Source organism: Nelusetta ayraudi, unplaced genomic scaffold, assembly GCF_046127955.1.
Source record: "Nelusetta ayraudi isolate G7.1 ecotype Tasmania unplaced genomic scaffold, CSIRO-AGI_Nayr_v1 ptg000147l, whole genome shotgun sequence".
In the NCBI taxonomy this organism is placed as follows: domain Eukaryota; kingdom Metazoa; phylum Chordata; class Actinopteri; order Tetraodontiformes; family Monacanthidae; genus Nelusetta; species Nelusetta ayraudi.
Window position 1 is genome coordinate 131,685 of NW_027466197.1, and position 11,811 is coordinate 143,495.

Consider the following 11,811-nt stretch of genomic DNA (forward strand, 5'->3'; position numbering starts at 1 on the left):
CACATTATACCACTTCAGACGCAAGGTACCGGTCCCACGCCTGACAGCGAGATGTCCGACAGAGGAGCTTTCGACACCGACGTTCTGACCCTCACCAGGTTTGTTCTGGAGGAGGGCAGGAAGGCCCACGGCACAGGTGAGCTGACCAACCTGCTGAACTCCATCTGCACGGCTGTGAAGGCCATCTCCACCGCTGTCAGGAAGGCTGGGATCGCTAACCTGTAAGCAATGAGCAGGACTTTTCAATGGCTGTCTTAAAACAATTGCATGCACTTGAGAGAATGAATGTTAAAAAAAAAGGAACTCTGAGTAACTGAGAGAGATTGAAACACTGGGCTGCGAGCTTGTTTGGGATTGACTTTTGCATTTGAAAGTTTGAGTTGTATTCTACTGCAATTGAATACCCAGGTTTTAATGCACATTTTAATGTAGTTTGTACATATTGTGATAAGATATTTAAAGGCCGGAACTGCAGCATTCCACCAATGTCCTTTGCATGACCTGCAATACAAAATACATGTGCATGGTATGCATGCATGGTTTGATAGAGTCGAGTTGTCACATTTCTATAGCAGCAGAAGACAGTAAGTAGGTTTTACGAAAAAACATGTTCATTGGTTTGCAATACCCATTATTACCAGCAGGGGCTGCTATACCTTGCACCCCAGGCCTTTAACTCTTGAAGAAAAAGAGGGTGATGGACCTTCAAGAGTGTTCTGACTTTCCTGTGACATCATCGCCAGTAATGTCTTTCTACTTTTGACTTTGCCCCTCTTCCTTTTAATCGGGCAGATATGGCATCGCGGGAAGCACCAACGTGACGGGGGACCAGGTGAAGAAACTGGACGTCCTGTCCAACGACCTGGTCATCAACATGATCAAGTCCTCCTTCTCCTCCTGCGTCCTGGTGTCAGAGGAGGACGAGAAGGCCCTCATTGTGGAGCCAGACAAGCGGGTACTGAGCGTCGGCACAAATCCTTGAATGTTTTCTCCTCATTGTGCTGAACTGAGACAAGCTGGATTTATCATGATTTTGTGTTGCTTTCTATTAGGGAAAATACATTGTGTGCTTTGACCCACTGGATGGCTCTTCAAACATCGACTGTCTTGTCTCTATTGGAACAATTTTTGCCATCTACAAAAAGGTGAGAAACAAGGTTAATTGAAATACAAGGTGCTTCAGTGCTATTATTTGCTCTTTCACAATTCTGTGACCTTTTCCCACACAGACCACAGACGGAGAGCCGTGTGAGAAAGACGCCCTGCAGCCCGGTAGGAACATCGTGGCGGCGGGCTACGCTCTGTACGGCAGCGCCACCATGATGGTCCTCTCCACCGGCCAGGGGGTCAACTGCTTCATGCTCGACCCTGTAAGACCGACCACGGCTGCGCGAACTTTGCCTCGGCAGTTCATCCGCACAGCAGCGCTGGCGGCTGCAGCTGTTTGTGCTTTTTTTCACAAAGGTGCGTCGTGCGTTTGGTGTTTCAGGCGATTGGCGAGTTCATCTTGGTGGACAAGAACGTGAAGATTAAGAAGAAGGGAAAAATCTACAGCTTGAACGAAGGATACGCGCAGCATTTTTACCCGGATGTGACAGAATACCTGCAGAAGAAAAAGCACCCTCAGGTCTTTTTTGATTCACAGATCACCAAACTGTTATTACATTGGAAAGTATGGAATGCCAACTGTTTGTTTTTCTTCCCCCAGGACGGTTCTGCTCCGTACGGTAGTCGATATGTGGGTTCAATGGTCGCGGACGTCCACCGTACTTTGGTGTACGGAGGCATCTTTTTATACCCCGCCAATGTCAAGAGCCCCAAGGGCAAGGTGAGCCACAGTCCTGGTCAAGCTGTCGTTGGAAACACAAGTGCGCCATAGGTCTGTGTTTTGGTCTTCATCAAATTCCTTCTGCCGCTCGCTGCCTTTCAGCTGAGGCTGCTGTACGAGTGCAACCCCATGGCTTACATCATGGAGCAGGCCGGAGGCATGGCCACCACCGGCTCCGTCAACGTCCTGGACATCCAGCCCACCTCCATCCACGAGCGGGTCCCGGTGGTCCTAGGGTCGCCCGACGACGTGCAGGAGTACCTTGCCATCTGCAAGAAGCACAACAAATGAGGTGCGCTGGTCGGGAGGACTCGCAAGTTTGAGAAGCTTCAGACTTTATTGGTTCCTTTTCATGGGTTTTTCTTCTTGCACTACAGACACTGAACCGAAAGACAGTGAACACAGCACAAGACGCACCCCAGCACGTTGGCTGCAAAGCGCTCTCTACCTCCCTCTGTAACCGCAATAGCCGAGGATCCAGGAAACTCTCTGGGCACCGTCGAGTCTGCCTCCTACTGCAACAATGCCGGGTTGTGGAAGTCAAGGCGGCACTTGAAGACCCAGACTCTGTGTTTTTTAAAATAAAGGCAAATGAAAATACTCTTGGTGTCCTGTGTCGTGTACAGTACACTGGAACTCTGTTTGGGGAGGTGGGCATGGGCGATTCATTGGGGCCCAGCAGTCATGGGGTGGCCCCCACAAGATACCATTACTATATACACTATGTATTGAGGGTGTGGGGCGTGGGGTTCAGCTCAGAATTCCTAGCTACTCCCCTCACAGTACACATCCCTTGGTTTCTCTTGAAATGTAATGAAAACATTTCAGGGGGATTCAGGAATTATCAGTCTATCATCAACATATCGAACGGTTCCAGGAAATGAAGTCAGAAATGCACTTTCCAAAGCTCAGTGTTGCGCAGCTTGCTGCAGCAAATGTTATCGCACACTGCTGCAACTCCTACTTGCTGCCGTCACTCAGCTCTGTTTGTCTGAACTTTGTTATGTCTCTGTGTTTGCTCGCCCACCCGGCCGTTTCCTGGTCTCCGCCCCCTTTTACACCTCTCAGTCTGGCCCCACCGCCATCGGTGCCATCCACAGCTGCTCTGCCGCAGCCAATCAGCATGCTCTGATCTCCGCTGCCTGCCGGAACCACGTTACTGTTGTTGGACAGGTTGAGCCTTTTATTTTCATTTCAATTCTTCAGGCCTCTTTAGGCAGCTTCCTCCTGGCCCCAGGTTCTGTACAACACTGGACATGTGACACCTCGTTCATGCATAGTTCTTGCTGAAAAACGCAGCTTTCTCTCATTGGCCTGAATTGTTTACAGGCCAATTACAATTACCCTAACCTTGCACTACCGTCTCAGCTCCTGCACCTTCAACCTGGCATTTTAAGGACAATCAAAATCTTTCATTTCCAAAAGGAGCTTTCTTCTTATTATTTCTTCAACAGACTCTTTTCTGTTTAGACGCGGTGAAACTTTGGGAGATGCGAGTCCAAGGTTGCGCAGAACAAGCCAGGAATCAGTCACTTGGTGAAATCCACACGGCAGCACATGAGTTTTAAATGCTTTCATACTTTCCTGCAAATGTTATTTTTCTGGACTGCACCAGCGTTATATTGACAAGGCAAACACGACTCTTCTCTGTGTCTTCTTATCTTGGAAGTAATGCAAGTAAAGTGATGATAACCATGATGAAGTGCTTGCTTAACCTGAAATCACCCATTTCTTTTGCCCAATTATTTTTCCACATTACTTTTTTTCTTCTCCTTGGCCGCCTCGGCAGTGATATCTGGCATCCGCTGCGCTCCCTTGTCAAGGCCTTCTGGTCGAGCCAGAAATATTTGGGCTCTGTACCACTTCAACGAAAACCTCAGTGAGAAAAAACGAAACGAAAGAAAGCAAAAACGCCTCCCTGGATCGATCCGGCTCATTTCGGTGTGAAGAGGCTGAAAGACAAGATTCAAAACCTCGATACGACTCCTTTGCCGCTTAGAATAACATTACAACGCTGTAATAACAGAGCGGGGGATGGCTGGCCGCTGATGTCAGACGGAAACTTGGCACTGCAGCTGCAGACGCTCCAAGCGGGGCTCAGATTTCTTTTATTTTGATCTGTTTTTTAAATCGTGGCAATGTAAGGGCTCCTAATGTGAGATTCTTCAATGCGACTCGTATCAAAGTCAAATCATCTCAATCGATTGCAGATGTGGAATCAGAGAGCCAGGGCTGAGCGCCCTCCCAGCGGAGGGCTTCACATGCCGGGTTGAGAAGCCGAGCCGCGGCCTTTTTGTTTTATACGCTTTCGTCCGTGTCAGCCTCCGAGTGCCTCCGAGCCAACGAGACGCACAAACACTAACACATCACAGGCCGGCTTGTTTATTTCAATTTTGTTCAGACGCTGCGTGATTATAGGCTACTGAGTCAATATTTAGATTTTGCAGGGAAAGCAAAACCCAGCCTCGGTATGTTTCTCTTGCTACTGTGGTGTGTGTGTATGTGTGTGTGTGTGTGTGTGTGTGTGTGTGTGCGTGTGCACTTATAGTGGAGACAAGACGGGATGTCATGCCTTGGTTGTTCTGAAAAAATTCACAAGGAGCGGAAAATGTCGAGGGAGTCAGTCAACCGACGTGGGGCCGCTTGCTGCATTAAGCCGACTCATCAGTAAAACAAGCAAACCCATTTCGCTGAATTGAAATGTTTCGCCAAACGGTGAAACAATCGTGAACAACAATTCCTGTCTGGGTTTTCTCTGTGTGTGCGACCGTGTGTGTCCCCCCGCCTCCCTCCTGCAGCTGCTGTCCAGACGGGCTGTTCACTCGGGCCATGGTGAGATGACCTCTCTCTCTCTCTCTCTCTCTCTCTCTCTCTCTCTCTCTCTCTCTCTCTCTGTCTAGGCCTCCACCTATTCATCCAATTCTCACAGATTTGATGGGGGCAAACCAGAGAGCAGAAGATGACAGAGTCAGTCTGCTGCTCTGCTATTTCAGACTTGAGCAGTGCCACAAACTGGGGAATTGTAATGACGTTTGATTCGGAAATTCCGACTCTCTTGATTTCCGACCATCTGGCCTGGTCTTTGTTTCAAAAGTCCCAAATTATTTATATATATATATTTTATTATAGTGTCCCTTGGCCAGTGATCTCCCCATGAACAAGAAAAAAAATCTGTCTTTTGCATATTTTCAGAAAACGCTGCGTGCTTCCAAAAAAAAATGCAGTTCTGGTGTTTGGCCCTTTGTGATGTCACAAAGAGCATTTAAAACACCCCATCCAGGCAACGGCTTAAGCCCATGGCTTTTTATTGACCTCCTGCCACACAACCTGGAAGGTACGACAAAACATCACTTTTAGCAGGAAGCTAAATATGAGCGCTTCCTGAGTGAGGATGTAAACAGAGTGCTAAAAAAAAAGAGTGTGTTCTTTTGCACGGGGATAATTAATCACATTTGACTGCTCCACTGGATCTCATCATGAAAAATAAAGATAAAAAAACAAAACAAACGGATGGCATGTGGGACTTTTGATGAAATGTGCCAAAAAAAAAAAAAATCTGTCTTGTTTTTTAATTTGCAGCTATCCTTGGCAACGATCTTAAAAAAGGAAAAAAATAAATAAATCTAACACGGGGAACAAAGTGTGAAACTTGCAGCGCGCTGCCAGCGCGTCAAACCCCGAGCCAAGGCAGAAAAAGCTCTCACGTCGTTAATCTGGGAGCAGTAAATTAACGGGAGCTGTCGAAGGAAAAGAAGAAGAGAAAAGCAAGAAAATGCAAAAGAGCGCCATCAAGTGTCCTCTTCAGGCAGAGAACGCAAGACGTGGCGGCCGTCACAAATAAAGCCGAGGTCGGTCGGGTTCGACAAACTCAAAGCGATTGAATCGCACAGTTCTGTTTTTAGGCAAACGCCAGGACGGTGAAAACACCTCCGTCACGTCGGATTCTCCTTCTCCAAAGTGTGTACGGCCCGATGACTTCACCCTGACGCCAGCATGGCTTCTCTCAGCCCGCTGACAGTCCGCAGGCTCGGGCGGTTTCTGTTTAAAAAGCCAAATTTAAACTTAGTGTTGTTTCCTGTCAAAAAAAAAAAAAAAAAAAGACAGACGGTGACGACCAGCCCACACACGCTAAATAAAATCTCCCACTTCCACTGACGTGCGAGAGGCCGAGCCCACCCATCGCGAACCTCGTAACACATTGTAAGCTATCACAGCCCTCGGCCCCCCCCTCTACCTCCACCGAGGAGAATCGGTGCCAAGCATGATGGGAGATTCTTACCGGAACACAGCAGATTGGTTAGGGTTAGGGTTAGGCTTAGGGTTAGGTTTAGGGTTAGGTTAGGGTTAGGGTTAGGGTTAGGGTTAGGGTAGGGTTAGGGTAGGATTAGGGTTAGGGTTAGGCTTAGGGTTAGGCTTAGGGTTAGGCTTAGGGTTAGGTTTAGGGTTAGGTTAGGGTTAGGGTTAGGGTTAGGGTAGGGTTAGGGTAGGATTAGGGTTAGGGTTAGGCTTAGGGTTAGGCTTAGGGTTAGGCTTAGGGTTAGGGTTAGGGTTAGGGTTAGGGTTAGGCTTAGGGTTAGGTTTAGGGTTAGGTTAGGGTTAGGGTTAGGGTTAGGGTAGGGTTAGGGTAGGATTAGGGTGTTATTGCGTTACCAAGCCACTTGGGCGCTTGCAGCGCGCCCAGCGAATCCTGTCGGTGAATTTTCCTGTTTGGCGGCGGAATTCCTTTCATACATGGGTTTGCACCAACGCATCTCCTCTTTATTTATTTATTTAATTATTTGTTCTTCAACACTGTCTGACTTGGCGCACTGCTCAGGGACGGTCCGGTTGCCAACGTGCGTGGCAGTGGTAGAATCTGGGACACAACACTCGAGCATTTATTTATAAAGTTCCCTGGCTTCTCCCAGTTTTTCCTGTGTTGTATTTTTTAGTTTCCCGCTTTCTAGACTTTCTAGACTTCTTTCTAGACCTCCTTCCCGTCCTCCCCTCTTTGATTACCCCCATTAGTTGCACCTGTTCCTCGTTAACCTGCCCTGCTTGACTGCTGACGGCCCTCAACTTTATAACTCCTGATGTTTCAGTGTGTCTGTATCTTTAGAGTTGCATAACCCCCCCCGTGCTTCTTTTGCTGTCTTCATGTCCCGCAGTCAGATGGTAACTTTTGCGAACGTTCTTTATGAAGAGTCGGCTGTTGAACAATCTATTTTTATCCTATCCTGTCTGCTGTGGATTCTAGTTGCTTTCTCTCCATCCTTCAGGTGTCCTGACCTGACAAACAGAGGCGTCTGAATTTGTCCCAGAGGACCTTTTCTTTTCTTTTTTAATGTGAAATGTGATCAGAGCTTTAAAGTTCGTCTTTCAAACCAAACAAACTCATTCCCTTTTCCTTTGTGCAAAAGCTGCATTTATGGCTTTCCGCCCCGTTTATATGAGAGCCACGTCCTGCCGTGGCCAGTCTGACCGAGTGTCTCCATCAGCCAAGTCTGCGCGGCCCTGCGGGGTTTCCATTTGCCTTCGCTACATAATTTACCACAGGTGTCAACAACGACAAAAAAAAAAGTCTGACAAAAGATTGGTGCTTATGGAACCATTGTTATGGAATATCAGCGCAAAATTCACTTAAAAAAAAAATACATATTTCAAGACTGCCAGATAAGCATCCATCTTTTACATGTTTTTCAGGAAGACTGCAAAAACGCAGAGTAAAATTATGATGTCATACATAATATAATAATAATAATAAACTTTTATTTGTACAGCGCTAAATAACAACCAAAGGCGTCTCAAAGCGCTTTATACAAAGCGCTACATAAATATATACATTCACTTAAATATCCCGACAGTCTGCATGGAAGCTGTGACAAACATCACTTTTGGCAGGAAGTCAAAACTGGAAGCTGTTGTCTTTTTTTCTTTCTTTTTTTTCGATAGTTAATCGTGCATTTACTTCTGGAACACAAAGCCTCGGCGACACTGTGTACCATGTGGTGCACTGGTGCACAGTGTCGCTCCAAGTGGGTTTGGCACCCGACTCGGGGTCTTTCTCTGCTGCAGTTCCCTGAGTTCCCTCTGGTTGCTTCCTCCCGCAGACCCTCGAGGTGTGAATTATTGTGTCGATCTCTGATGCGCCCGGCCGGCTCCACAACATCTCATGTTTAAAGGGTTAGCAGGTGATGGATGGATGGAAGAATAGATGGATGCCATGCATACCATACTAGATTTCAACTCCTTAGGAAAGATTCAACAAACTGTTCACTCTTCCATTAGGAAACTCTCCAGCTGATGTGTCCGCTCACTGATTGTTACCCGAATCAAAATGGACACTGCATTTCTACCCGGCCCAAAATACTCATTCCCTTTCCTGCAGGACGTATTTTAGAAAAAACAACATAGAAACTTAGTGTGTCTGCAACCAACAAGTTATATTTCCCCATAGTGCAGAGAAAAATGAAAAGAACATGCGGGCAGGGGGAAAAAAAACTTTGGCAGCCTTTCCCTCCCTCCCTCCCTCCGTCTCTCCCTCCCTCCCTCTCTCCCTCCGTCTCTCCCTCCCTCCCTCCCTCCCTCCGTCTCTCTCTCCCTGCCTCTCTCCTCCGTCTCTCCCTCCCTCTGTCTCTCCCTCTCTCCCTCCCTCCGTCCCTCTCTCCCTCCGTCTCTCCCTCCCTCCCTCCCTCCCTGTCTCTCTCCCTCCCTCCCTCCGTCTCTCCCTCCCCCGTCTCTCCCTCCCTCCCTCTCTCCCTCCGTCTCTACCTCCCTCCGTCTCTCCCTCCCTCCCTCTCTCCTCCGTCTCTCCCTCCCTCCCTCTCTCCCTCCGTCTCTCCCTCCGTCTCTCCCTCCCTCCCTCTCTCCTCCGTCTCTCCCTCCCTCCCTCTCTCCCTCCGTCTCTCCCTCCCTCTCTCTCTCCCTCCCTCCGTCCCTCTCTCCCTCCGTCTCTCCCTCCCTCTCTCTCTCCCTCCCTCCGTCCCTCTCTCCCTCCGTCTCTCCCTCTCTCCCTCCCTCCCTGTCTCTCTCCCTCCCTTCTTCCCTCGCTCCCTCCGTCCCTCTCTCCCTCCGTCCCTCCCCCTCTCGTCCGCTCTCTCAGCTTGGAAGCACTTGAATGCAAAGTCCAGTCAATTGCTTCGGCCTGGCAGCTTACGTGTAATGGCTTCTGACAGCAGCGGAGACAAAGTGAAGTGAAGTCTGTCTCCACGCGAGTAGAAACTGCACCGCATTCCATTTCTGGGAACGCTATTATATATATATGCATGTTGCCGCGAATAGCCAATTTGAGAGAATGCACGTCCGTAGAGGGAGGGCGATATTTAAAGTCGACGCACAAGCGGGCTGTCGAGGAAAGTGGCGCCCGTGTTCAGCCGGAGGGAATCGTAGAAGTGTAGCTGGCGCAGGAAAGTCAAGGCGGGATGCAGTAAAGGGATTTAATTGCCTCTTTTATATCCCCCCCCCAGATCTTTATTTTTCATTGTGGACTCAATAGAGACACTAGCTGCATTTCCATTACCCCTAGAATTGCACAAAACCTAAATATCGCAATAAAAAGCTCGTAACGGAAACGTCTAACTTTTGTTTTTTTCAGACGTATTGATTTTGAGGAATATCGCAGTCGTGACGTACGGGGTCACGTGACCAGCTCACTTCAAGTGATAATGCTGCGTTATGTTTGGACGGAGGAGGAGACGGATTCTTTTTTACAAGTAATCAAAGATAAAAAATTAGCAACCGTTCTCGACGGCAAACAAATGTAAACAAACCATCGAAAACGTAATTCTTGTATTTCTCACGGGTCGAGATTTTACGAGAATTTACGGCTTACATTGCTTTTATTTTGCGAAAAAGTGTCATGGAAACGCAGCCAGCATGAGACAATAGTCGTTAGAGAGAGTGCAGTTAGCCCGATGTTTCCAGCCTACTGCACGGTTTTAGCGTCGGTGCTGTGTTCTAGGTCTCCGAGGGCAGTGGGAGCACATGGTCGCGGGGTGCTGCTGGCAACTCACCAGAGGTATCGCTGCCCTTTGTGACATCAAAAAGGGCCAGAATTTCTGTGTTTTGCTCCACACTTTCTGAAAAAGTCCTGCCTGCAAAAGAAGCAAAGGCCGGACTTTTCCATTTCTGCCCAGTTCACCGGCAGGCTGGAGCCTCGTATTGTCGTTGGGGGAAACACTGGTCAAGTATTCTGTGTGTGAACTTTTTCAGAACGTGGGGCCGGCACGAGGTAGAGTTGAGGGGAGAGCAGCTGCCGCTTCCATCACGCAGATCCTCTGACTCAACTGAATCTGGCCGTTGTTCTCGACTGGCTGCCGTCCAACGCTGATGGGATTTCACTTCTGCTGTGCATCTTGGAATCCTTCACTGAAGAACAAAAAACAGGCAATGCGACGGTCGCCGGGCCGTTCTCTCTCTCTTTGTTGTCCGGAGTGTGAGAGTGTGTGGGCAAAACTGTGACTCAGAGTTCCAACAAACATCAGAAAAGCTGTTCAAGAGTCACATGCTCGGCGGTGGGTTCCGTCCAAGCGGGCCTGGGCTGATGTCAGGTCCTTCAGAGGAGCTCTTGAGCAGTTTGCCATTTGGGCCTTTTTTTCTTGTTGTTGTTTTTTTTTTTTTTCTAACTCCTCCACTTTGATGTCGCCTCAAATTGGGCCTGCAGCCGTCCTGTTGTGCTGCTCTGCCAGCTGGACGGAGGTGGAAGCAGAGTGGCGGGGGTGGGGGTGGGGGTGCTGCTGGTGTTTGGGTTGTTTGGCCAGGAAACTCTTCTTCTCTTGTCTTGACTCCTCTCTAATCTCTCTAATTGGAATCGGGGAGGGAGAGTGAGGGTCCCCCGAGAGATGCCGGGCCTTTGTAGTGACGGTGATGGAGGTCGAAGGAGAAAAAACCTTTTCTGTCCCAGTGACCGAGCGGCTCTCGCTTTTGTTCCTCCGGCCTCGGGGCCTTTTGTTGTCGTTCTACCTTTGCGTCTTGATGTGTGTTTACATGCTGGTGGAGGGCGGCAGTTCCTCTCCGTGCCCTGCCCCCCCCCCACCCCCCTGCTGACTGTTATTGTTAGGAAATAGGAAATGACTGTTACCAAAAGGCAAGGGGTGTGGATCACTTGGATTTCACACCACGCCGCTGCTAATTATCCGTCCCGCTGGTCGAAAAGACAACAGACACACATATGGTCGGTGCCTCTGCATCTCCCTGTTTAGCCTCCACTGACTATCTGTCTATCTGTCTATCTGTCTATCTGTCTATCTATGCAAATGTTCCAGGGTTTAAAGAGATAAGCTGCGTCGTCACCTCACTTATCAAGATCATTGTGTCGCTGTGTGAAAGAAAGACGGGAGCACCGCGTGTGTTCACAGCTGTCGATTCTCCCTGCGGTGAGAGAACGCGACGCCAGCATTCTGAATAGAGTGAAGAGCAGACGGCTTCACTTTAGCACACAGCCCGCATTCAAGAGAGCAAACACCAGCAGCAAACGCAGAGAAAATCTAGATTGTGTTCACAAAAACCTGGAAAACAAACCCAACCCCTTCACTGTAGTTACGCTTTGTAGAGTTGAATCTATCTATCTGTCTATCTATCTATCTATCTATCTATCTATCTGTCTATCTATCTATCTGTCTATCTATCTGTCTATCTATCTATCTATCTAGCTGGCTATATTTAAGCAATCAGGCATTGTCCGTTCAATTTACAAATATCTTCCGTGTATTTCTTTCACATGACAAAGCAATAAAATTACAGGAACATTTTACTTTACTGAACAAGATACATAACTCTCTCTCTCTCTCTCTCTCTCTCTCTCTCTCTCTCTCTCTCTCTCTCTCTCCCTCTCTCTCTCGTTAAATTTGTAATTTTCTAATTTGGACCAATAATGAAATGAGTATTTAAGGAGACTTTCTGGGGGGCGAAGGTGGAGGGGCAAGGAAAGTGTATTCAAAGCGGCTGCTTACGTCACTACCGGCGCGTTACGCGACACAATCACAACAGTCCGGCAGACCAATGGG

General features: G+C 48.3%; 1 protein-coding gene across 1 annotated transcript; it reads left to right on the plus strand.

Annotated features, from left to right (window-relative positions):
• LOC142879876 (fructose-1,6-bisphosphatase 1-like) lies at positions 1-2,428 on the plus strand. Its single transcript, XM_076013404.1, has 8 exons — positions 1-221; positions 793-955; positions 1,053-1,145; positions 1,230-1,370; positions 1,490-1,627; positions 1,709-1,828; positions 1,931-2,120; positions 2,206-2,428. The coding sequence occupies exons 1-7, from the start codon at positions 52-54 to the stop codon at positions 2,117-2,119; spliced, it is 1,014 nt and encodes a 337-aa protein (XP_075869519.1). The 5' UTR covers positions 1-51; the 3' UTR covers position 2,120; positions 2,206-2,428.
• Positions 2,429-11,811: the final 9,383 nt, after the last annotated feature.